Source organism: Oncorhynchus keta, chromosome 22 (genome assembly GCF_023373465.1).
Source record: "Oncorhynchus keta strain PuntledgeMale-10-30-2019 chromosome 22, Oket_V2, whole genome shotgun sequence".
In the NCBI taxonomy this organism is placed as follows: domain Eukaryota; kingdom Metazoa; phylum Chordata; class Actinopteri; order Salmoniformes; family Salmonidae; genus Oncorhynchus; species Oncorhynchus keta.
In genome coordinates, this window is record NC_068442.1 from 9861074 (window position 1) to 9885985 (window position 24912).

The 24912-nt window shown below is 43.8% G+C and overlaps 1 protein-coding gene across 4 annotated transcripts in view; it reads left to right on the top strand.

The window, feature by feature from the left end:
- LOC118401016 (liprin-beta-2-like) overlaps positions 1-24912 on the top strand; it is a 121404-nt gene that overhangs the window by 92843 nt on the left and 3649 nt on the right. For 2 of the 4 annotated variants that reach the window (XM_052474763.1, XM_052474764.1), the window contains exons 10-28: positions 4406-4517; positions 4828-4863; positions 5965-6026; positions 6109-6184; positions 6553-6659; positions 6904-6971; positions 7238-7321; positions 7663-7723; positions 14685-14723; positions 15098-15236; positions 16336-16471; positions 16654-16782; positions 16948-17098; positions 17796-17907; positions 18026-18114; positions 18463-18585; positions 18676-18801; positions 21148-21336; positions 21856-22053. In XM_052474763.1, the coding sequence (XP_052330723.1) occupies positions 4406-4517; positions 4828-4863; positions 5965-6026; positions 6109-6184; positions 6553-6659; positions 6904-6971; positions 7238-7321; positions 7663-7723; positions 14685-14723; positions 15098-15236; positions 16336-16471; positions 16654-16782; positions 16948-17098; positions 17796-17907; positions 18026-18114; positions 18463-18585; positions 18676-18801; positions 21148-21336; positions 21856-22053 (2037 nt within the window). Of the gene's footprint in view, positions 1-4405; positions 4518-4827; positions 4864-5964; positions 6027-6108; positions 6185-6552; positions 6660-6903; positions 6972-7237; positions 7322-7662; positions 7724-14684; positions 14724-15097; positions 15237-16335; positions 16472-16653; positions 16783-16947; positions 17099-17795; positions 17908-18025; positions 18115-18462; positions 18586-18675; positions 18802-21147; positions 21337-21855; positions 23967-24912 lie in introns of those variants that run through there. The other 2 variants (XM_052474765.1, XM_035798132.2) reach the window with 2 other exon arrangements.

Sequence of the window (24912 nt, forward strand, 5' to 3'; positions counted from 1 at the left end):
CATTGTGTCCTCCTCCCAGAGCGCTAAGAACCTTGGCGTGATCCTGGACAACACCCTGTCGTTCTCAACTAACATCAAGGCGGTGGCCCGTTCCTGTAGGTTCATGCTCTACAACATCCGCAGAGTACGACCCTGCCTCACACAGGAAGCGGCGCAGGTCCTAATCCAGGCACTTGTCATCTCCCGTCTGGATTACTGCAACTCGCTGTTGGCTGGGCTCCCTGCCTGTGCCATTAAACCCCTACAACTCATCCAGAACGCCGCAGCCCGTCTGGTGTTCAACCTTCCCAAGTTCTCTCACGTCACCCCGCTCCTCCGCTCTCTCCACTGGCTTCCAGTTGAAGCTCGCATCCGCTACAAGACCATGGTGCTTGCCTACGGAGCTGTGAGGGGAACGGCACCTCAGTACCTCCAGGCTCTGATCAGGCCCTACACCCAAACAAGGGCACTGCGTTCATCCACCTCTGGCCTGCTCGGCTCCCTACCACTGAGGAAGTACAGTTCCCGCTCAGCCCAGTCAAAACTGTTCGCTGCTCTGGCCCCCCAATGGTGGAACAAACTCCCCCACGACGCCAGGACAGCGGAGTCAATCACCACCTTCCGGAGACACCTGAAACCCCACCTCTTTAAGGAATACCTAGGATAGGATAAAGTAATCCTTCTCACCCCCCTTAAAATATTTAGATGCACTATTGTAAAGTGGCTGTTCCACTGGATGTCATAAGGTGAATGCACCAATTTGTAAGTCGCTCTGGATAAGAGCGTCTGCTAAATGACTTAAATGTAAATGTAATTGTAGTTACTCCACAATACTAACCCAATTGACAGAGTGAAAAGAATGAAGCCTGTACGGAATACAAATATTCCAAAACATTCATCCTGTTTGCAACAAGGCACTAAAGTAATACTGCAAAACAATGTGGCAAAGCAATTCACTTTTTGTTCTGAAGTGTTATTTTTGTGGCAAATCCAATATCAAATCAAATCAAATCAAATTTATTTATATAGCCCTTCGTACATCAGCTGATATCTCAAAGTGCTGTACAGAAACCCAGCCTAAAACCCCAAACAGCAAATACAACACATTACTGAGTAACACTCTCCATATTTTCAAGCATAGTGGTGGCTGCAGCATCTTATGGGTATGCTTGTCATCATTAAGAAGTGGAGTTTTTCAGGATAAAAAAAGAAACGGAATGGAGCTAAGCATAAGCAAAAATCCTAGAGGAAAAGCTGGTCCAGTCTGCTTTCCACCAGACACTGGGAGATAAGTCTCTGGGCTTACCGCCTTAGTGGAACACGTCACCAATTAGTGATAGCAGTGAAGGGAAATTACAGCTATTTGACAAGACCACAAGACCACATTTTCAACTTTTTTTTTAATGATGTACGAATATAAACATACTTGTTGCATAATCCTCCTACATCTTTATTGCTGTGAAAGCACATGAATGAGTGTGAAACTGTAAAAGGTTTGGGTGTAGCTGGTGCAGAGGAGTCAGGCGCAGGACAGCAGAGATGAGTAATAAAACTAACTTTACTCAAAATTACCAAATACATGTAGTAATACCAAGCCCACACAAAAGGACTGAAATACATAAAACAAACACGCACAAAAACCATTGGGAAAACAGAGAGTTAAATAATGAACAAGTAATTGGGGAATTGAAACCAGGTGTGTAAAACAAAGACAAAACAAATGGAAAATGAAAAGTGGATCGGTGATGGCTAGAAGGCCGGTGACGTCGACCACTGAATGCCGCCCGAACAAGGAGAGGGACCGACTTTGGCAGAAGTCGTGACAGAAATGATAGGAAGAAACGTGGGATTTTGTCATATATGCGAAAACAGTAACAGTTTGTCTCACGTTAGGACATTTTGTTACAGACCAATGGAACAAAAGTAAACCTTCGATTTGTAGCTTTTAAATATCCCTCTAGTGGCCAGCGCTGACCTATTTTAAGAAATGCCATTGGTTGGTGGATATAAAGTCTAAGATCTTAGGCTGATGAAGAATTTGTTCCAGGATATAATCACTGCCACCTGGTGAAGTTAGCATCCATCGGGCTAACATGTGCCATGTTATCTGATGGGACCAGCTACAATTTACTGTTCTGTCATGTGCAAATCAGTCCCCAATTTTAATTGGCTAATACCCATTTTGAAACTGTTTACATTAAAATGGTTGGTCCCAAATATGGCCACATTGTGTTTAAAGTGCTTTGTTCGCCTAGAATAGATTAGAAAGAGCTTTTTATTGACTTGAATTGATCAGTATTTGTTTGTTCTCCCTACCCCACTAAGGACTTAAAGCGGTGCTCCAAAACGTTTGTATAATTTCAGCGTGGTGCTCACGAGCCAGTTTTTGTTGTTCTACGTCATCCAATTTGTATGATACAGTATGTTACGAATCCAATTTGCACAATATATTACGAATTTGAATGAGTTTAAGATTGTGGACTGTGTCTTTTATCAGGAATTATGCACCACACCTAGGGCTGTTGTGGAGACCATATTACCACCACACCGTCGGTCACGAGTCATGAAGGCAGTCAAATTCCACATGACTATTTAGTCACGTAGTTAGGCTTCTCCAAGCTCTGATGCTGCTGCTGATCATAAGTAGCCTACCAAACTTGCTAACTGCCCAGTACTCAGCACTCTATTGTCCCTTTACGCAATCTGGCATCAATGCAAATGTAATCAAAAATCGAATCAAATACTTAATGAGAGCCCATGAGCTCATGTTGCGCAACATTTCTATAGGCTATGCAATTGTGCGAGAAAACAGAGTGATGGCCTCTACTAAAAAGAGGAGGTTCCAATCTTATTTCTATAGGCTAGGCCTGCTATATTTATTTCTAAACTTTCCTAATATTAAGCACATTGCTTATATTTACAACAGGAGTATAACCTACCTGGCTGGCATGAAATAAAGTGGCCAAATAACTTCTTAAAATGAAGTACATTAATATGGGATCTATTGCATCCCACAACTGTCCCAGACTATGTTTGTAATATGTATTTCTTGCACAGAATAGAATAGGTCGACTTTTGTACTATGGGAGATAGTAGATTGACATAGGCTAGTGCTTTTGCTCTTCGTTAGGCCTACTCATCTTGTTGGCTGATGAAAAGTAAATGTGGGCAGTTCAGTTGCGTCCCCGATGTGTCTGTCTTCACTTGTAGCATATGAGAAAGACCCGATCACGTGATGGAGAGCCATGTGAGTGAGAGGTGATTTGGAACGCGCAGCACTCAGGACGAAGGGCACAATGGCCACTGGCAGTCTGCAAAAGGCATGGATTTTTTTAAGGTGCATTACTACCACACAAAGGGAATGCCGCCGTGAAATTGTAGGCATTATCAAGTGCTTGTCAAATTGTGAATGAGTGACTGATGTAGTGTGTACAGAACAAAGCAGAGCTCATGACTTTCAAGCAACTTTAATAAAAAAAATTATTAGAGTCTCATCATGCAGGCTTACAATGTATTAAAAATCAAAACATATAGGCCAACGTTTGTAGAACAACTGAAGTTACATTAATAACTCTAAATGAAGCATATAGGAATACCTATTTCTTTGTTAACCGCTCAACACAGAATAGACATGTGCGCACTCCCACAAATCGTTTGTAGAAAATATCCATTGTATTTTATTCAGCTTTGTTCAATTGCATTCTTCCTACTATAAAATAATATAAAATAATGCCACAGAATTCTAAGCAGATCTTCTGCTGAATGAACTAGTGTAGCCCACAGCCATTGGCATAGCCAGATCAGGGCCTAACATAAGGACAACTCAGAGTATGCTGTTCTGTTCTTCTGAAATAGACTACATTTTATTCACATCATACTTCTTTAGACCTGTCTTAAATAAATAATGGATTTATTGTGAAGGTGTAGGCTATATTACATGGATTTATTGTGAAGGTGTAGGCTATATTACATGGATTTATTGTGAAGGTGTAGGCTATATTACATGGATTTATTGTGAAGGTGTAGGCTATATTACATGGATTTATTGTGAAGGTGTAGGCTATATTACATGGATTTATTGTGAAGGTGTAGGCTATATTACATGGATTTATTAGACTTTTTCAAATGTAGATGTTCCAAAGGTCTGCTTCAGTGGCTTGTAGGAAGCCAGGAGATGCTAAATGTCTTTATGTTAATTAACTGTCCATTACCATGAGACTGACAGTTGTTTTCTTGACATTCACCTGCTGACAAAGTTCCGTGACTGCCACAGCCCTATCCACACCCCTCTCATGCTTTTCCTCCTTGAGGAAGACATAATTGTCTTGCCACCTTGTACCTTTATCTGTATGAGATCTAATGTCATAATGTGGCTGTCAACATGCAGTATTAACTTGTATTACTCCATTGACCGTGACCCTCTCAGGCGGAGATAGCAGACCTACAGCAGATGCTGGCTTCCAAAGACTCTGCGATTGAGGGCCTACAGAGCCAGCTGGTCTCCAGAGGCCCAATGACCAATGAGAACCCAGAGAGAGGTAACTTTACCTGTCAAACATACATAATCAGTAATACCAGGGACTGGCGATTTTAACGTATACTGTCATTATTTCAGGTGTCCCACCTCAAACGTAATACCATCCACTAATGCTTATTCTACTGTCAGGGCAGGGGGAGACTTTGAACATTGACATTTGATAATACGAACTAATGATACATATTTAGAGGTTGAATTATACCAGCTGGTCGTCTGCATGTGGTGCCTCATTCAGATAATACAATACCTATCAAATGCCCTCTCTCTGCCCCCTCCACTTTTGTCTCTTTACTCTATGCTGCCCCCTGCAGTAGAGGAGGTGTATAGGAGACAGCTGACAGACAAATGTAAGTCTCTAGTCTCTAAGCTCCTGCAGTTGTGGCCCTGGTACAATGCTGCTCCGCCGTCACTGCCTCTCTACTGTGCTGTCTAACCCACGCTGGCATGCTGTCATGTCTGTCATACCCATTCCATCAGCCCCGGCAGCTGCAGATGGGAGAAGGGGTGAGGGGGGGAAAGAAGGGGCAGGGAGGAGGGAAGCTCTGACACATCCTCACACCCACGCCCATGAGAACATTGGAGATGAAATAGCCTAATAGAGAAACATGTCTGTTCTACGAAATATATTACCCAATATTTTATTTTCTCTGTTACGCTGTGTGCACTGAGCTAACATACATGATTGTTGCTGACACTCAAAAAGCCTACTGTAGCTGCTGGCAAAGTAATTCAAAGCCTATACTTTATCAATCAGGATGTAACTTTCCAGGGCCACTATTTTTGCCGTGTAATGTTATTATTAAAACAAAATCAGACAACCCCATAGTTGAATAGTTGACCTATTATACCTAGTTGGCTTGTTGTACTGTGTTCTATGCAAGACAAATGTTCCTCTGAAGGCACATTCAAGTTGCGAGAGCATAGGGAGAGAAACGTACTCTGACAAGCAGTCAATTCAGAACAATTCTTAATGCAATCGTGGGAAAATATACTTTTGAAAGCAGTATACCAGCTTTCCATTGCTACCACGTTTATTTCTCTACTCCTAAAATTGTGTGCGGCATAAATAAATAAAAATGATATATACATGGTCCAATATGTTAAAAAAAAAAATCCGTAATTTTTATCATTTCTGGAGTTGTAAAATATATTGTAGATGGTGTCAGCACCTCATTTTTGTAACATTTATTTTGGAGTAGAATGTCCTTTTCCGGGGAGTACCCCGGACCCCCTAACAAATGGGACTGGGATTGGTCAAACTCGCAGTTTAATACATGACTGCTTTACATAAAAGGTTAACATGGCCCCGCAGACAATCGAACTGAGATCAACTTCAGTTTCACTCATGGGATTTGTTTTTGCTTTGTCCCAGGGAGTTATGAACAGTTGATATTTAAACATAATTACTCCCATGAGTCACGAAAATACATTTTCTTTTCTGTTTTCAGACCAAGAATTGCAAAGGTTGAAAATGGGGATGGAGTCTTTAGTAGCAACTAATTATGAGAAAGTAAGTAAATGTGTCATATTCTAATTTCTTGAAGTTGTACAAAGTGAAGGTATGTTATTAAAGTCCTTTCTATTTGTGTCAGGACCGTCACATAGAGGAGCTGACTGTTCTCCTGGGCCAGTACAGGAAGATGAAGGAGGTGATGGCCCTCACTCAAGGTAATATACTCACTGCCTATAAACACTCCCTCCCAGAGATAATACACATTCACTGCTTTTATACACACTTACTCAAAGGTGATACACGCTGCTTTCATATACTCAAGCTGAGAGCTTGACATTTTTCAAATAAATAATTACAAGAATGTTGAAGAGGCATTGAATAAATTCTGAATGTGCGTGCGTGTGTGTGTGTGTGTGTATATGTGTGTATATGTGCGTGTGTGCGTGTGTGTGTGTGTGTGTGTGTGTGTGTGTGTGTGTGTGTGTGTGTGTGTGTGTGTGTGTGTGTGTGTGTGTGTGTGTGTGTGTGTGTGTGTGTGTGTGTGTGTGTGTGTGTGTGTGTGTGTGTGTGTGTGTGTATTTAGGGTCCAGTGAGAAGCTCCTGGTTGGGAGCAGTGAGGAAGAACTGAGTGGGAGTCTGAAGTTGAGGGCTCTCACCCATAAAGCTCATTCAGACATCATCCGGTCAGCGGTAAGAGAGCTCTGTCTGCTCCTCCTCTGTGGACCACACAACACAGTACAATGACAACCTTGCATTTCTCAAGTACTCACCGACTCATCATATTTTCATTGAATAGTACTAACACTGACTAGTAATACACTCCGTGCCTCTGCTCTCATATACCATGCCGGTGTATTAGCAGACTATTTAGTGTGCATACTCAAAGTGTTTAAACTCTTGCTCTAAAGTGTCTGTGTGATATCGCCCTACCCAGATGTCTTCTAGAGGCTCCTCTCCCCTGTTAGTGTCTCCCTCGTCCTTCCAGAAAGAGCTGGACTCCAGGTAAATAAACAAGCCAGCTGACAACCACTGATTGCACACACATGGAGGAAGAAGTCCCCAACGGGCTTGTATTGTTGTTGTTGAAATTAGATGTCCTTGGGAGAGGTTGACCGATCGTGAATAAAAGGCACTTGTGCCCCTGTACACCCAAACACTTGCAAGCACACTCGCTCTCACAAACACACACACACACAACACACCCCTTGTGCCCCAGCCGTGCTCCCTCAGGTTTACCGTGTTATATTGGACCTGTCCCTGTGTCCCAGCTGCCGCAGTATCCAGACCTCCCTGGAGACGTCGATGGTGATGGTCTCCCAGAGTGATGCTGGTTGCTTCTACAGCGGAGAATGGCAAGTAGAGCTGAGGCTGTGTGGGTGTGACAGCCAGGCCCATTCGTTGTTTTGGTTGTCTTTAATTAAGGGCCCACTAAAGTGGCTGTGAGTGACCCTGTCACTGTGATGTCCCCGCCTGGCACAAACAGCCCCCACAGCCCCCCTCTCCTGTAGAGCCCAGCCTGTCACATCACATTACCTACAATCCCCTCCGAGAGGTAGGGCATCCCAAAGACCACAGGCCGCTGCCAACCACTGCCAACTCAGAAATCTACTGCGGAGAGGCCAGCCCTTAACCCAACTTGAATTACTATAGTGTTGTATTGCTAGTTTGGTTTCAATGTTGTTTTTCTCAATAGGTCCCAACAACGGATGCTTTCAAGTAGCCTGGAGGAGTTACAAAGTGGATCGTTACCAAAGGTTTCATGATTTTGCCGTGTTTATTTGATATATTTTTTTGGACCAAGTTTTTACTTGTTTTGTCATTTTTGGTTCATTATTTAAATTACAGGTACATCATTTAAATGTATTACTTTATAAAACATGAACCCGAGAGGCTGCCACTCAAAAGAAAACCAACAGTAAGAAATACATAACAGTTTAAGCAATAATACATTCAGTATAAACATATAAACAGGAGAAGAAAAAAACATAAAGCAGTGGGATCCCCCCGTGTATATGCTTATTCATATACAGTACCAGTTAATATTTCACACACCTACTCATTCAAGGTTGTTTTTGTTTTGACTTTTTGTCTAGATTGTAGAATAATAGTGAAGACATCAAATCTATGAAATAACACACATGGAATCATGTAGTAACCAAAAAAGTGTTAAAAAAAATCTAAATAGATGTCATATTTTAGATTCTTCAAAGTAGCCACCCTTTGCCTTGATGACAGCTTTGCACACTGCCCTCAGAAAGTATTCATATACCCTTGCCGTATTCCACATTTTGTTGTGTTACAGCTTGAATTCAAAATGCATGAAATAGATTTGTTTTGTTAACCCTCTACACACAATACCCCATAATGTTACCCCATAATTCTAACATGTTTTTAGATGTTTTGGGAAATGGATTGAAAATGAAATACATAAATATCTCATTTACATAAGAATTCACACCCCTGAGTCAATACATGTTAGAATCACCTTTGGCAGCGATTACAGCTGTGAGTCTTTCTGGGTAAGTCTCTAAGAGCTTTATACACCTGGATTGTACAATATTGGCACACTATTCTTTTTTAAATTCTTCAACTAGGCCTCTCAGGAACATTCAATGTCGTCTTGGGAAGCAACTCCAGTGTATATTTGTTTTAGGTTATTGTCCTGCTGAAAGGTGAATTTGTCTCCCTGTGTCAAATCAAAGTTTATTTGTCACGTGCGCCAAATACAACAGGTGTAGTAGACCTTACAGTGAAATGCTTACTTACAGGCTCTAACCAATAGTGCAAAAAAGGTATTAGGTGAACAATAGGTAGATAAAGAAATAAAACAACAGTAAAGAGACAGGCTGTATACAGTAGCGAGGCTACATACAGACACTGGTTAGTCAGGCTAATTGAGGTAGTGTGTACATGAATGTATAGTTAAAGTGACTATTCATATATGATAAACAGTAGCGGCAGTGTAAAAAGAGGGGTTTGGGGGGGTCACACAATGCAAATAGTCCAGGTAGCCATTTGATTACCTGTTCAGGAGTCTTATGGCTTGGGGGTAAAAACTGTTGAGAAGCTTTTTTGTCCTAGACTTGGCACTCTGGTACCGCTTGCCATTCGGTAGTAGAGAGAACAGTCTATGACTGGGGTGGCTGGGGTCTTTGACAATTTTTAGGGCCTTCCTCTGACACCACCTGGTGTAGAGGTCCTGGATGGCAGGCACATTAGCCCCAGGGATGTACTGGGCCGTACGCACTACCCTCTGTAGTGCCTTGCGGTCAGAGGCCGAGCCATTGCCGTAACAGGTGTTGCAGCTGTCTGTTGGAAAGCAGAATGAACCAGGTTGTCCTCTAGGATTTTTCCTGTGCTGTTCCAGTTAAAGGGTTTGTCAGATTCAATTAGATCAGGGGACCATCCTTTTTAAATGGCTAAATACGAGCTTTCCAAAAGTAGATTTTTCTGTATTTTGATTTAACTTTACGATTACAATATATCCATCTTAGACATGCAGCATGTGCTTCATTTGTAATTAACCAAACACATTAGAAACGTTATGGGTGCATTAACAAAAATACATAACCATTTAGCTTCTGATGACTGTTATCCTAACAAAAACAGCTGAACACATACACTACCGTTCAAAAGTTTGGGGTCACTTAGAAATGTAATTGTTTTTTAAAGAAAATCACATTTTTTGTATTTTAAAATAACATCAAATTGATTAGAAATATTCCATATGAGAAATTGCCAAGAAACCGAAGATCTCGTACAACGCTGTGTACTACTCCTGTCACAGAACTGTGCAAACTGGCTCTAACCAGAATAGGAAGAGGAGTGGGAGGCCCCGGTGCACAACTGAGCAAGAGGACATTTACATTACATTTAAGTCATTTAGCAGACGCTCTTATCCAGAGGGACTTACAAATTGGTGCATTCACCTTATGACATCCAGTGGAACAGCCACTTTACAATAGTGCATCTAAATCTTTTAAGGGGGGTGAGAAGGATTACTTTATCCTATCCTAGGTATTCCTTAAAGAGGTGGGGTTTCAGGTGTCTCCGGAAGGTGGTGATTGACTCCGCTGTCCTGGCGTCGTGAGGGAGTTTGTTTCACCATTGGGGGCCAGAGCAGCGAACAGTTTTGACTGGGCTGAGCGGGAACTGTACTTCCTCAGTGGTAGGGAGGCGAGCAGGCCAGAGGTGGATGAACGCAGTGCCCTTGTTTGGGTGTAGGGCCTGATCAGAGCCTGGAGGTACTGAGGTGCCGTTCCCCTCACAGCTCCGTAGGCAAGCACCATGGTCTTGTAGCGGATGCGAGCTTCAACTGGAAGCCAGTGGAGAGAGCGGAGGAGCGGGGTGACGTGAGAGAACTTGGGAAGGTTGAACACCAGACGGGCTGCGGCGTTCTGGATGAGTTGTAGGGGTTTAATGGCACAGGCAGGGAGCCCAGCCAACAGCGAGTTGCAGTAATCCAGACGGGACATGACAAGTGCCTGGATTAGGACCTGCGCCGCTTCCTGTGTGAGGCAGGGTCGTACTCTGCGGATGTTGTAGAGCATGAACCTACAGGAACGGGCCACCGCCTTGATGTTAGTTGAGAACGACAGGGTGTTATCCAGGATCACGCCAAGGTTCTTAGCGCTCTGGGAGGAGGACACAATGGAGTTGTCAACCGTGATGGCGAGATCATGGAACGGGCAGTCCTTCCCCGGGAGGAAGAGCAGCTCCGTCTTGCCGAGGTTCAGCTTGAGGTGGTGATCCGTCATCCACACTGATATGTCTGCCAGACATGCAGAGATGCGATTCGCCACCTGGTCATCAGAAGGGGGAAAGGAGAAGATTAATTGTGTGTCGTCTGCATAGCAATGATAGGAGAGACCATGTGAGGTTATGACAGAGCCAAGTGACTTGGTGTATAGCGAGAATAGGAGAGGGCCTAGAACAGAGCCCTGGGGGACACCAGTGGTGAGAGCGCGTGGTGAGGAGACAGATTCTCGCCACGCCACCTGGTAGGAGCGACCTGTCAGGTAGGACGCAATCCAAGCGTGGGCCGCGCCGGAGATGCCCAACTCGGAGAGGGTGGAGAGGAGGATCTGATGGTTCACAGTATCGAAGGCAGCCGATAGGTCTAGAAGGATGAGAGCAGAGGAGAGAGCTTTAGCAGTGCGGAGCGCCTCCGTGATGCAGAGAAGAGCAGTCTCAGTTGAATGACTAGTCTTGAAACCTGACTGATTTGGATCAAGAAGGTCATTCTGAGAGAGATAGCGGGAGAGCTGGCCAAGGACGGCACGTTCAAGAGTTTTGGAGAGAAAAGAAAGAAGGGATACTGGTCTGTAGTTGTTGACATCGGAGGGATCGAGTGTAGGTTTTTTCAGAAGGGGTGCAACTCTCGCTCTCTTGAAGACAGAAGGGACGTAGCCAGCGGTCAGGGATGAGTTGATGAGCGAGGTGAGGTAAGGGAGAAGGTCTCCGTAAATGGTCTGGAGAAGAGAGGAGGGGATAGGGTCAAGCGGGCAGGTTGTTGGGCGGCCGGCCGTCACAAGACGCAAGATTTCATCTGGAGAGAGAGGGGAGAAAGAGGTCAGAGCACAGGGTAGGGCAGTGTGAGCAGAACCAGCGGTGTCGTTTGACTTAGCAAACGAGGATCGGATGTCGTCGACCTTCTTTTCAAAATGGTTGACGAAGTCATCTGCAGAGAGGGAGGGGAGGAGGAGGGGAGGAGGATTCAGGAGGGAGGAGAAGGTGGCAAAGAGCTTCCTAGGGTTAGAGGCAGATGCTTGGAATTTAGAGTGGTAGAAAGTGGCTTTAGCAGCAGAGACAGAGGAGGAAAATGTAGAGAGGAGGGAGTGAAAGGATGCCAGGTCCGCAGGGAGGCGAGTTTTCCTCCATTTCCGCTCGGCTGCCCGGAGCCCTGTTCTGTGAGCTCGCAATGAGTCGTCGAGCCACGGAGCGGGAGGGGAGGACCGAGCCGGCCTGGAAGATAGGGGACATAGAGAGTCAAAGGATGCAGAAAGGGAGGAGAGGAGGGTTGAGGAGGAAGAATCAGGAGATAGGTTGGAGAAGGTTTGAGCAGAGGGAAGAGATGATAGGATGGAAGAGGAGAGAGTAGCGGGGGAGAGAGAGCGAAGGTTGGGACGGCGCGATACCATCCGAGTAGGGGCAGTGTGGGAAGTGTTGGATGAGAGCGAGAGGGAAAAGGATACAAGGTAGTGGTCGGAGACTTGGAGGGGAGTTGCAATGAGGTTAGTGGAAGAGCAGCATCTAGTAAAGATGAGGTCGAGCGTATTGCCTGCCTTGTGAGTAGGGGGAAGGTGAGAGGGTGAGGTCAAAAGAGGAGAGGAGTGGAAAGAAGGAGGCAGAGAGGAATGAATCGAAGGTAGACGTGGGGAGGTTAAAGTCGCCCAGAACTGAGAGGTGAGCGGTCCTCAGGAAAGGAGCTTATCAAGGCATCAAGCTCATTGATGAACTCTCCGAGGGAACCTGGAGGGCGATAAATGATAAGGATGTTAAACTTGAAAGGGCTGGTAACTGTGACAGCATGAAATTCAAAGGAGGCGATAGACAGATGGGTAAGGGGAGAAAGAGAGAATGACCACTTGGGAGAGATGAGGATCCCGGTGCCACCACGCTGCTGACCAGAAGCTCTCGGGGTGTGCGAGAACACGTGGGCGGACGAAGAGAGAGGAGTAGGAGTAGCAGTGTTATCTGTGGTGATCCATGTTTTCGTCAGTGCCAAGAAGTCGAGGGACTGGAGGGAGGCATAGGCTGAGATGAACTCTGCCTTGTTGGCCGCAGATCGGCAGTTCCAGAGGCTACCGGAGACCTGGAACTCCACGTGGGTCGTGCGCGCTGGGACCACCAGATTAGGTGGCGCGGCCACGCGGTGTGGAGCGTTTGTATGGTCTGTGCAGAGAGGAGAGAACAGGGATAGACAGACACATAGTTGACAGGCTACAGAAGAGGCTACGCTAATGCAAGGAGATTGAATGACAAGTGGACTACACGTCTCGAATGTTCAGAAAGTTAAGCTTACGTAGCAAGAATCTTATTGACTAAAATGATTAAAATGATACAGTACTGCTGAAGTAGGCTAGCTGGCAGTGGCTGCGTTGTTGACTTTGTAGGCTAGCTGGCAGTGGCTGCGTTGTTGACACTACACTAATCAAGTCGTTCCGTTGAGTGTAATAGTTTCTACAGTGCTGCTATTCGGGGCTAGCTGGCTAGCTAGCAGTGTTGATTACGTTACGTTGCGTTAAAAGAACAACAATAGCTGGCTAGCTAACCTAGAAAATCGCTCTAGACTACACAATTATCTTTGATACAAAGACGGCTATGTAGCTAGCTATGTAGCTAGCTACGATCAAACAAATCAAACCGTTGTGCTGTAATGAAATGAAATGAAAATGTGATACTACCTGTGGAGCGAAGCGGAATGCGACCGGGTTGTTGAGTGCGGAAGTTCTATTCGGTAGACGTTGGCTAGCTGTTGGCTAGCTAGCAGTGTCTCCTACGTTAAGGACGACAAATAGCTGGCTAGCTAACCTCGGTAAATTAAGATAATCACTCTAAGACTACACACTCTAAACTACACAATTATCTTGGATACGAAGACAGCAAAGACAACTATGTAGCTAGCGAACACTACACTAATCAAGTCGTTCAGTTGAGTGTAATAGTTTCTACAGTGCTGCTATTCGGTAGACGGTGGACGTTTGCTAGATGGCTAGCTGCTGGGCAGATAGCAGTGTAGACTACGTTAGGATGACGAAATACGATAATTACGCAATTATCTTTGATACAAAGACGGCTATGTAGCTAGCTAAGAAGAAATAGCTAAGATTAGACAAATCAAACCGTTGTACTATAATGAAATGTAATGAAATGTAATGAAAAGTTATACTACCTGCGGACCGAAGTGCGGATGCGACCGCTCGCTCCAACCCAGAAGTAGAAGGACAAGTACATTAGAGTGTCTAGTTTGAGCTTCATTAAATAGTACCCGCAAAACTCCAGTCTCAACATCAACAGTGAAGAGGCGACTCCTGGATGCTGGCCTTCTAGGCCTTCTGTTCTGTGAAGGGAGTAGTACACAGCATTGTACGAGATCTTCAGTTTCTTGGCAATTTCGCGCATGGAATAGCCTTCATTTCTCAGAACAAGAATAAACTGACGAGTTTCAGAAGAAAGTACTTTGTTTCTGGCCATTTTGAGCCTGTAATCGAACCCACAAAATCTGATGCTGCAAATACTCAACTAGTCTAAAGAAGGCCAGTTGTATTGCTTCTTTAATCAGGACAACAGTTTTCAGCTGTGCTAACATAATTGCAAAAAGGTTTTCTAATGATCAATTAGCCTTTTAAAATGATAAACTTGGAATAGCTAACACAACGTTTCATTGGAACACAGGAGTGATGGTTGCTGATAATGGGCCTATGTACGCCTATGTAGATATTCCATAAAAAATCCACAGTTTCAAGATACAATAGTCATTTACAACATTAACAATGTCCACACTGTATTTCTGATCAATTTGACGTTATTTGAATGGGCAAAAAAATGTGCTTTTCTTTCCAATACAAGGACATTTCTAAGTGACTCCAAACTTTTGAACAGGACTGTGCTTGTATTCTAAGACTGTTGTTGTTGAGTTGATGATGCCGATACATTACTATACTAACAGTGTGTGTGTTCTCTTCGTTACATGCACGCTCCCCCTTCCTGTAGCATGTCGTGGTGGGTCAACCAGTTGAACCGGTTTCAGAGGTATTTTCTACTTGCATGATCTCACCACCACTAACCCTTAATCTCTCACAAGCTAACGTTATCCTATCTGACCGGAACAGAGCCAAAGGTTCAGCCAAAACTGTCAAATGTAGTAGCGATCATACTCTAGGTGCCCCTAAGACTTTTGAAATTGGCCTTTTGTCTGTTGTCTCCTGAACACTTGTGACTCCAGTGGCAGTCCTATCGAATTAACAATGATATGGTCATGAAAGGACAAAATATAAATCTGATTTTCAAATTCTGTTCTGTAATTTAGCAGCATTTCAACTGAAATCTAATGTCAACAGATGCCATTTAATTCCATTTGGATAGACTTGGGACTTGCCTGTAACCATGCACCCCCCTCTCTACAGAATCAGCACATTGAAATAAACAGATATCAGACCCTACCAGGGAAGCTGTCCCGACCTGACATGAATGGGGATCGAGAGCAGTGTTCTACGCCAGACCAGCTGTCCCCTGACGATAGCGAGGACAGTGAGTTTCACCTAAGTAAGTCACATCTTAAAACACTGCTGCTTGTCATTTTTTTTTTTTTATCAAACAGCCTTCTGGAATGTTTCAAACAACAAATAACAACAAAACCTTCCCGTGGATGTATATTATAAATTGAATAAATACACTTCTATGGTTTGTTTCAAAAACTGCACTGTTCCACTCTTCTCTCACGGTGTAGTTGGTTTGCATGGGGTGGCTGTCCTCAATTCTCGCTCACTCTGTACTAATCTTCCACTTGCTGTTGTACTGTTTCTGCTGTCCTCTCTTTTCTTTTGCTCTGCGTGGCTTTCTGCTTGTATCATGGCTGAAGACCGCTGCAGGAGTGCCAGTGCTCCAGCATTAGGTACAGTACTACTACTCACAGACAGAAGCCCCGTGTCAAAGCACCAGGCCCCTGTTTTCACTATGGATTCAAGTTGTGACTTAAAGTTGATAACTCCAGCCTGTGTTGGAAGGAGTAAGACCCTCAGTGAGTCAGAGAGAGGCATCTCCGATTATGCCTGGCTCTTTTGTCTCGCATGTGTGACCGGTGTTGCAGTGCACAAAGTGCACATTGACCTCAAAAGCAGGGCTCCTTCGGCGTCGTCACGTGAGGCGAGGGTTGTGTGCACAGAGGTAGACCATGGTTGATCTGGCTTAACCATACACTGTAAACAAATACAGATGCAACTTGACATCCCATTCGCCTCAGACCATCATTTCATTTCAGTGTATTAAACATGTTTAATAGATAAGCGAAAAACTAATTTGTCTTCAAAGATTTTAATTGGCATCCATTAAGACAACATTTACATTTTGTGTGTAATTTTGCTGAAAATGCTGGAGCGCACTAACAATGTTAATGCTTTCCTGTTTCACTTTTCGCTTGGATAACCTTTGGCACAGCAGGATCTTGCGGAAAGCATGATCTGTTTGCTATGGGTGGGTCCTGCATGGATAATACCTCAACTTTAGACCCTAAAGAATTGAAGGAATACAGTGTCCTTGAAGTGTTGCATGACTTACTTGAATTAATAGAACAATGACTTAAATGAGGAAGACAGTTTTAAATAGATTCCAGTACTTACTAAAACTCCATATGCTGCTCTCACAGGAAAGTCGGAGAGACTGGATGAGTCCACACTGTCAGACTTGTCTCCCCTGTCGTCTGGAGTGGACTCAGGACAGCAGTCCCCTGTCTCTCCAGAGAACAAGAAGAACCACCGGGGCATCAAGAAGCTCTGGGGAAAGTGAGTACCTGTACAGCTGACACACACACACACACACACGAAGGGCACACTGCTGAAGATCTTTCTAGAGATATTTATTCAGAGACTATTGGTATAAATGTAAAACGATCTGATATTTGTCATCCTGGGTAGAGGTGGTGGCCTTGCAAAGGTACTGATGTGTTCTATCTCCTCTACCTTAGGATAAGGAAGACACAGTCTGGCAGCCTGCAGGGAGAGGACCTTGAGCCTGGAGAGTTTAAGAGGGGGGGACTGAGAGCCACCGCCGGCCCTCGCCTGGCCCGGGCCGGAGAGACATTGACCTCTGTGCGGTATGGGATGGACACTATCATAAAATACATTAAATACAGTGTATTATCTTAAACGTGCATGTGACCAAGAATATACCAAAAAAGCCAATGTATTAATTAGATGAGCAGGAATTCCAAAATATTCCAGTCTTGATGATCCAATCAATTGTCTGTCCTCTCCTGCAGGGATCTGAAGACGCCCTTCTCCAAGTGGACTCCGGAGCAGGTGTGTTGCTGGCTGGAAGAGTATGGGCTGGGCCAGTATGTGATTCTGTCCCGACACTGGGCCGACAGCGGGCAAACTCTCCTCTCTGCCTCACCACAGGATTTAGAGAAGGTACACACTGTACAGTCACACAAATGACTCTGCTACCTTATCTTGGTTCCCAGAACGCTGTTGGAGAGTTATTTGTCAAATAAGGCAAGGACATCCTTCCGGGAACGTTGTGTGTTAGCTGGGTGTTCCTCTAACAACACACTGTATAATCTCCATCAGTATGGCTGTCAAATCAATGTTTAGCTCGTCCCCTCCAATCATTCTACCTGTCTAGTCATTGCAACATTCTCATCACCATTTAGTTCTACCTGTCTGGTTCTCAAGACGTCATTTTGTTCCGTCTTTCACATCATGTTGCTCGACCTTTGTTGTTGTTTTGAGCTAGTTTGGAGCTATGTTTCAGCTATGTTTTTGTTGTTGTTTTGAGCTAGTTTGGAGCTATGTTTCAGCTATGTTTTTGTTGTTGTTTTGAGCTAGTTTGGAGCTATGTTTCAGCTATGTTTTTGTTGTTGTTTTGAGCTAGTTTGGAGCTATGTTTCAGCTATCTTTTTGTTGTTGTTGCAAACGTCATATCAATATATATGAAGGCTGTTCTCAAACTAGCAGGGCAAACTCATTTGTTTGAATCTTGATCACAATTGTGAAATAGTGTGTGCCAAGTGACTCCAAATCCAGTTACTAAAACTGTCATTTGCAGCACTCACTTTGGAGTAAATAGTGTGCTCATAACCTGGATTCATTTGAATCTTGATATCAGGAGATGGGGATTAAGAATCCACTGCACAGAAAGAAGCTGCAGTTGGCCCTGAAGTCGTTCAGCACCAAACTGACAGAGAAATCCTCTGAACTGGACCACATCTGGGTCACACGTATGTAGGACACAGTAGAGGCCATCAACATATTCACTCAACATTCAGCAAACTTGGTGCTATATATTCTGTGTATTCGATCCAGTATGATTGGTTATTGTGTGGTTTATCCTCAAAGGTTGGCTTGATGACATTGGTTTACCTCAGTACAAGGATCAGTTTCACCAGGGAAGGGTAGACGGCAGAATGCTTCAGTACTTGACAGTGGTAAGTACATCCATCGGTTTTCATCGTAGTCTTAGTAGGTTTTGCCTCACTGTTGTGTCTCAGCCACTGTATATAATTCATAAGGCTTTCAGATCTCCCTCGAAAAAGAGGGATCTCAAGGGACTTCCTACACTCAGAACAAAGGGTTCCAAAAGAGAACCCTTTTTAGTTCCAGGTAGAACTCATTTTGGGTTCCATGTAGAACCCTCTGGAGAAAATGTTCAACATGGAACCTTAAAGGGTTCTTCAAAGGGTTCTCCTATGGAGCACCTTTTTGTGTAGTGTAGTTAAATCCAGTACAAAAATAAATAAAAAACATGCACAACATATTTGATTCCCTTCCTTCAGAACAACCTCTTGTTCCTGAAAGTGACCAGTCAGCTCCATCACCTCAGTGTGAAGTGTGCTATCCACGTCCTCCACGTCAACAAGTTCAACCCCAACTGCCTGAAGAGAAGGCCTGGAGATGAGGTGAGACACGTGCATGTGCACGTTTGTGGGAGTTTTTCCATTTACACACGTGTGTAGTTGTGTTTGCTAAGACGTGTTATTACCTACTAGAACAAGACGTCTCCCTCGGAGGTGGTTCAGTGGTCTAACCACAGGGTGATGGAGTGGCTTCGCTCGGTGGACTTGGCGGAGTACGCTCCCAACCTGAGGGGCAGCGGGGTGCACGGGGGCCTTATCGTAAGTACAAGGGCCCAATGATTGAATCAGCCCCTTCTTATACCTTTCTACTGCATTTCAGCTCAGGTCAGGCCGTTATAGTGACAAATATGTCCATAATGGGACATGTATAGTTACATACAATTCCTAAGAGACTATCCCTAAAGAAACTTTTATTTTTAACTGAATCATTTCATTTTCCAATTCATTCCATCCCAACTTTCTGTTTATTTACCTGTATTCACCTGCAGGTTAGCATTTTTCCTCATAAATCTTGTTTTGGAGGCAGCCCTGCAGTGGTCACTACCTGGCACAGCCATAAAGTCATAAAATCTGATTTTAAACCTAAACCTATCCATAACCCTAACCTTAACCACACTGCTAACCCTAATGCCTAACCCTAACCTTAAGGCTGCAATATGTAACATTTTGGGCAACCTGACCAAATTCAGATAAAAATGTGAGTTATAGAACTGTCATTCTCATCGATAGCAAGTCTAAGAAGTGGTAGATCCATTCTATATCCTCTATTTCTATGCTTCCTGTGCTTAAGCCATAATACAGGTGCCGTGTCAAACTCATTCCACTGAGGGCCGAGTGTCTGCGCGTTTTCGCTCCTCCCTGGTCCTTGATTGATGAATTAAGGTCACTAATTAGTAAGGAACTCCACACACCTGGTTGTCTCTGACTTAATTGAAAGGAAAAACCAGGCCCTCCGTGGAATGAGTATGACACCCCTGCTCTACACTATACAGTGCATTCGGAAAGTATTCAGGCCCCTTTAATCCTTCTAAAATGTATTAAATAAATAAAAATCCTCATCAATCAGCACACAATACCCCATAATGAAAAAGTTGTTAGAAATATTTGCAAATGTATGAAAAATAAAAAACAGAAATAACTTAAGTAAATAAGTATTCAGACCCTCAAATTGAGCTCAGGTGCATCCTGTTTCCATTGATCATCCTTGAGATGTATCTACATCTTGATTGGAGTCCACCTGTGGTCAATTTAAATGATTGGACATGATGTGTAAAGGCACACACCTGTCTATATAAGGTCCCACAGTGCATGTCCGAGCAAAAACCAAGCCATGAGGTCAATTTGTAAGTCGCTCTGGATAAGAGCGTCTGCTAAATGACTTAAATGTAAATGTAAATGTCGAAGGAATTGTCCATAGAGCTCCGAGACAGGATTGTGTCAAGGCGCAATCTACAGCATTGAAGGTCCCCAAGAACACAGTGGCCTCTATCATGCTTAAATGGAAGAATTTTGGAACCACTAAGACTCTTACAAGAGCTGGCCGCCCAGCCATACTGAGCAATCGGGGGAGAAGGACCTTGGTCAGGTAGGTGACCAAGAACCCCATGGTCACTCTGACAGAGCTCTAGAGTTCCTCTGTTGAGGTGGGAGAACCTTCCAGAAGGACAACCATCTCTGCAGCATTCCACCAATCGGGCCTTTATGGTAGAGTGGCCAGACGGAAACCTCTCATCAGTAAAAGCCACAGGACAGCCCCCTTGAAGTTTGCCAAAAAGCCACCTAAAGACTCACAGACCATGAGAAACAAGATTCTCAGGTCTGAGGAAACCAAGATTGAACTCTTTGGCCTGAATGCCAAGCGTCACGTCTGGAGGAAACCTGGCACCATCCCTACGGTAAAGCATGATGGTGGCAGCATCATGCTGTGGGGATGTTTTTCAGCAGCAGGGACTGGGAGACTAGTCAAGATCAAGGGAAAGATGAATGGAGAAAAGTACAGAGAGATCCTTGACGAAAACCTGTTCCAGAGCGCTCAGGACATCAGACTGGGGCGAAGGTTCACCTTCCAACAGGACAACGACCCTGAGCACACAGCCAAGACAATGCAGGAGTGGCTTCGGGACAAGTCTCTGAATGTCGTTGAGTGGCCCAGACTTGAATCTGATCAAACATCTCTGGAGAGACCTGAAAATAGCTGTGCAGCAACACTCCGCATTCAATCCGACAGAGCTTGAGAGGATCTGCAGAGAAGAATTGGAGAAACTCGAGGCTGTAATCGCTGCCAAAGGTGCTTCAACAAAGTACTGAGTAAAGGGTCTGAATACTTGTGTAAACAGGTTTTTACTTTGTCATTATGGGGTACCGTGTGTATATTGATGAGAAAAAAAAACAATTTAATCAATTTTAGAATAAGGCTGTAACCTAACAAAATGCGGAAAAAGTCAAGGTGTCTGAAAACTTTGCTTGTTTTTTCACATAAACTGACATGAGGCAAACTATTAACATCGCTCAGTTCTGCTTCCAGGGCATGATTCATGAGATTCATGACAATAAATGTCAACCACCCTGTATCTTCCTCTGAATCTTCTCTAATGACCCCCCCAGATTCTGGAGCCTCGTTTTAACTCAGACACCCTGGCCATGCTGCTCAACATACCCCCTCAGAAGACCCTGCTGCGACGCCACCTGGCCACCAACTTCAATGTGCTGGTGGGCTCCCAGGCTCAGCAGGAGAAGAGGGAGTTCATGGAGTCGTCTGGCTACACTCCCCTCAGCACCACAGCCAAAGTCAGGGTAAGAGATGACAGTACTGTACTGTAGTAACGCCAAGGGCTGAACCACCACCCTGTTAGGAGCCCTCGTTTTTGTTGTTTCTTTCTCCCGCCCTCCTCTCTCAATCTCCTTTTCTTACTCTCTCATCCTCCTCTCTCACTGTCTCCTCTTTCTATCTTCCTCTCCCTATCCCCTCCCTTTCCCCTATCTCTTTCAGGAGGCAGGCACCTTAATCCTTAGTGTGACCCCTCAGACCTGGCTAAGCTCTAAGACCAGGGCTGCTCCAAGCAGCTTTTCGGGCAGCAAGCTTTTGTAGCGCCACGTATCTCTAACACCCACCATTTTTTAAAGGCTAGTAGACAATGCGATAGCATAATGCACTTAGTCAGCACAATTAGGCTTATAGGAACCATTTTTAAACAGCACTGTCCATTTGTACGCTGTTTAGAAATATTTTCACTGATTATGGTTAAAGGGACAGAATAGAAATGATACACAGCTTTCTCTCAGTCTGTTCATAAAGCATGTCCTCCCATTCAGCCAAAGAAGTTGGGCTTCTCAAACTTCGGCCACCTGAGGAAGAAGAGATGTGACGACTCGACTGACTACATCTGCCCCCTGGAGGCGGCCCAGGCCCAGGCTCAGCTCCAGGCGGTGGTGAACGGGGCCCACCGGCCCTACTCCGGCTTTAGGGGCCTCAGCCCAATCCTGGACAGAGACCCAGACAGACGAGAGCAGGTGGGGCTATACAGCTGATGATGTCACACTACTGTATCTACCTACCCATCACTACTCAGCTTGCAGCCAATAACCCCACCTCTTCCTGCCATGCCCATCCAACGCTACCCAAAACCCACTCCAGCACACCCACCTCCACACCCCTCACGTGCCATCATCTAACACCCAACAACCAAACCTAGCCTGGGGCATGAGCTGCTTCTGGATACTTAGGCTGTTTTTACACAGGAAGCCCAATTCTGATCTTTCTTCCACTAATCGGTCTTTTGACCAATCACAGCAGATATTTTTCAGAGCTGGGTTTATTGGTCAAAATACCTATTAGTGAAAAACCCTCCTATGTTCTCTGTGGATCTACAAGCCTAGTGTTCAGCTGTGATATATCAGCCAGAGGTGTCATGTACCATTATTTTAGAGGTGGCACAAAGTATGTAAAGATGTACGGGTGGTGTCCTCCTGGAAGTTGAAGAATTTTGCAATTTTCAAACACCTGAAACAGCTTTTTCCTGGCATCTAGAGCCATAATCATTATACCTAATTCAATGTTAAAAGAAAAAGACAGTTTTTCTGCATCGGTTATCTAAATATACCTCTTTACCTGTTCAATTGTCATTTGAATGAGGGTGTCATTCTGACTGTTGTAAATCCCACATCTCAATATATTGCACTAACATGCCTAGGATGTTATTTCCAAATTACAACACAGCACGTGGGATCATAACACACATCATCAATACAGGAACATATCATGGCATCCTAATTACAACACAAATATCATGATATTATTATAAGGTGCCAGATTACATTTAACAAGTCTTTTTCTGCATATCTAAGCATACCTCATGAGCTGTCAGTATCCTCCTGACTGGCGCTTCTTTTTTAAAAAGAAATTAAATGTGCTTCTGTGCATAAATCTGGGTAAAAGACTGAGGGAATTTGAGTCTTATTCAGTACATTTAGTAATTGCTTGCATTTCCAAAATTTGGCAACCTTGCCAGCAGGCATGGCATCTAAGATAGTTGGACAAGCTACTCTAACTTGATTGACAGCCCGAAATGGCTTGATTGATTGTTATGAGGTTGGGAGACCGGGAACCAACTTCATAAAATTGTAAATTGGCTAGTAATGCAGGGAAACAACAAGACATTTTAGTTTTATTTATTCATTATTAAGAATGAATCAATTGGCTACATAGCTTGATCAAATTAATTTACAAACCTACTTCCTGCCAGTCCATCACCAACATCTAAAATCAAAATCAAACGCTGTGTGTGTCCTAGCATATCTTTGCTCTCCAGGGTGCACCTTGGAAGTAACCACTTACTTGGGGGAGGGGGGTACTCTTTGCCTGGACCAGTCAGTGTGCCCCCTCTGCAAAATACTGCTTAGAGATATTTTTTATAAATAATTACTATACAATGTGTGCTTAAAATTGAAGTTTAGTAAATATGACGCTTCTGATATTATCACATCAGCCCTTTAATGCACTAAGATTATACCACTGACATAAACAACATTGTGCATCATTTTATTGATCCTTTTAACACACATATTTGAGATTCACCTAATGGTATTGATCCATTGTTTAAAAAATGTTTTTCTAACCAGTAGAAAGCAATGTTGCTTGTTTGTCAGACAGTTGTGGAATGAACTTGTGCAATATTTGCATATGGAGGTATATATTTATGTTGGTAAATTGAAAGAAGTACAATGGAAAGTACAATGAGATTGTGTAGCTGTGTACATTTTGACGGAATCCAGATTGTGAGTATCATGCACTGTTCTTTACAAATGTGACTGTTATAATATTTTTATAGTTAAAGATTACGCTTCAATCAAGGAAGCGCTCTTGTTGTCATTAATTGTAAATAGTACTATCCAAATCCGTCAATAAAAATCATAAGTGTGATAAAGGAGTGGAATTCTTCCTGATAACCTATTTAATACATGCAATCTTTGTACAAAATGTGCTGCTCATATTAGAGGAGAAAGTTGTCTTGTCTCGGTTTTATGTTGACGTCATCTCAGTACATTATCAATATTTACAGTTTTAAGAACTTGAATCAAAGATACACTAAGGAATTGCGTTGCACGGTACAGGGACATCAGAATGCATCATTAATTAACCAGTATCATTCACTAACTAGCCCTCATCAATGCTTCTGATCATCATGATTGGCCCATTGTATGCAAGATGGAGGAGTGCATGTTGGAACAGGACTATCCCATCATGCACCTTGGGGGGAAGGGCTCAACCATCCGCAGGTACATCTTTATCATAAATCCATAATGACCATGTTCCAGGCTGACTTCACTGCAGACACCTGCCATAAATCATTGGTTTATGCAATGCAACGACTGCAATGTAGTCGGCCTGGAACGTGACCTATGACTTGAACAGTGGTGCTTGCTCAGCACCTACAGTAGATCCTTCTACCCTCCCATCCCATCATGCATGGAAGTAACAGAGTGTAACTGCCAAAATAAAGGAAACACCAACATAAAGTGTCTTAATACGGCGTCGGACCACCACGAGCCAGAACAGCACCTTGTCAATGCACCTTGTAATAGATTACATACGTGTCTGGAACTCTAATGGAGGGATATAACGTCATTCTTCCATGAGAAATTCTATAATTTGGTGTTTTGTTGATGGTGGTGGAAAATGGTGTCTCAGGCACCGCTCCAGAATCTCCCATAAGTGTTCAATTGGGTTGACTGAGACGGCCATGTCATATGGCTTACATTGTTTTCCTGCTCATCAAACCATTTAGTGACCACTCGTGCCCTATGGATTGGGGCATTGTCATCCTATGGGGGCATAGCTATGGTAGACACAATACTTTTAATACATTATCA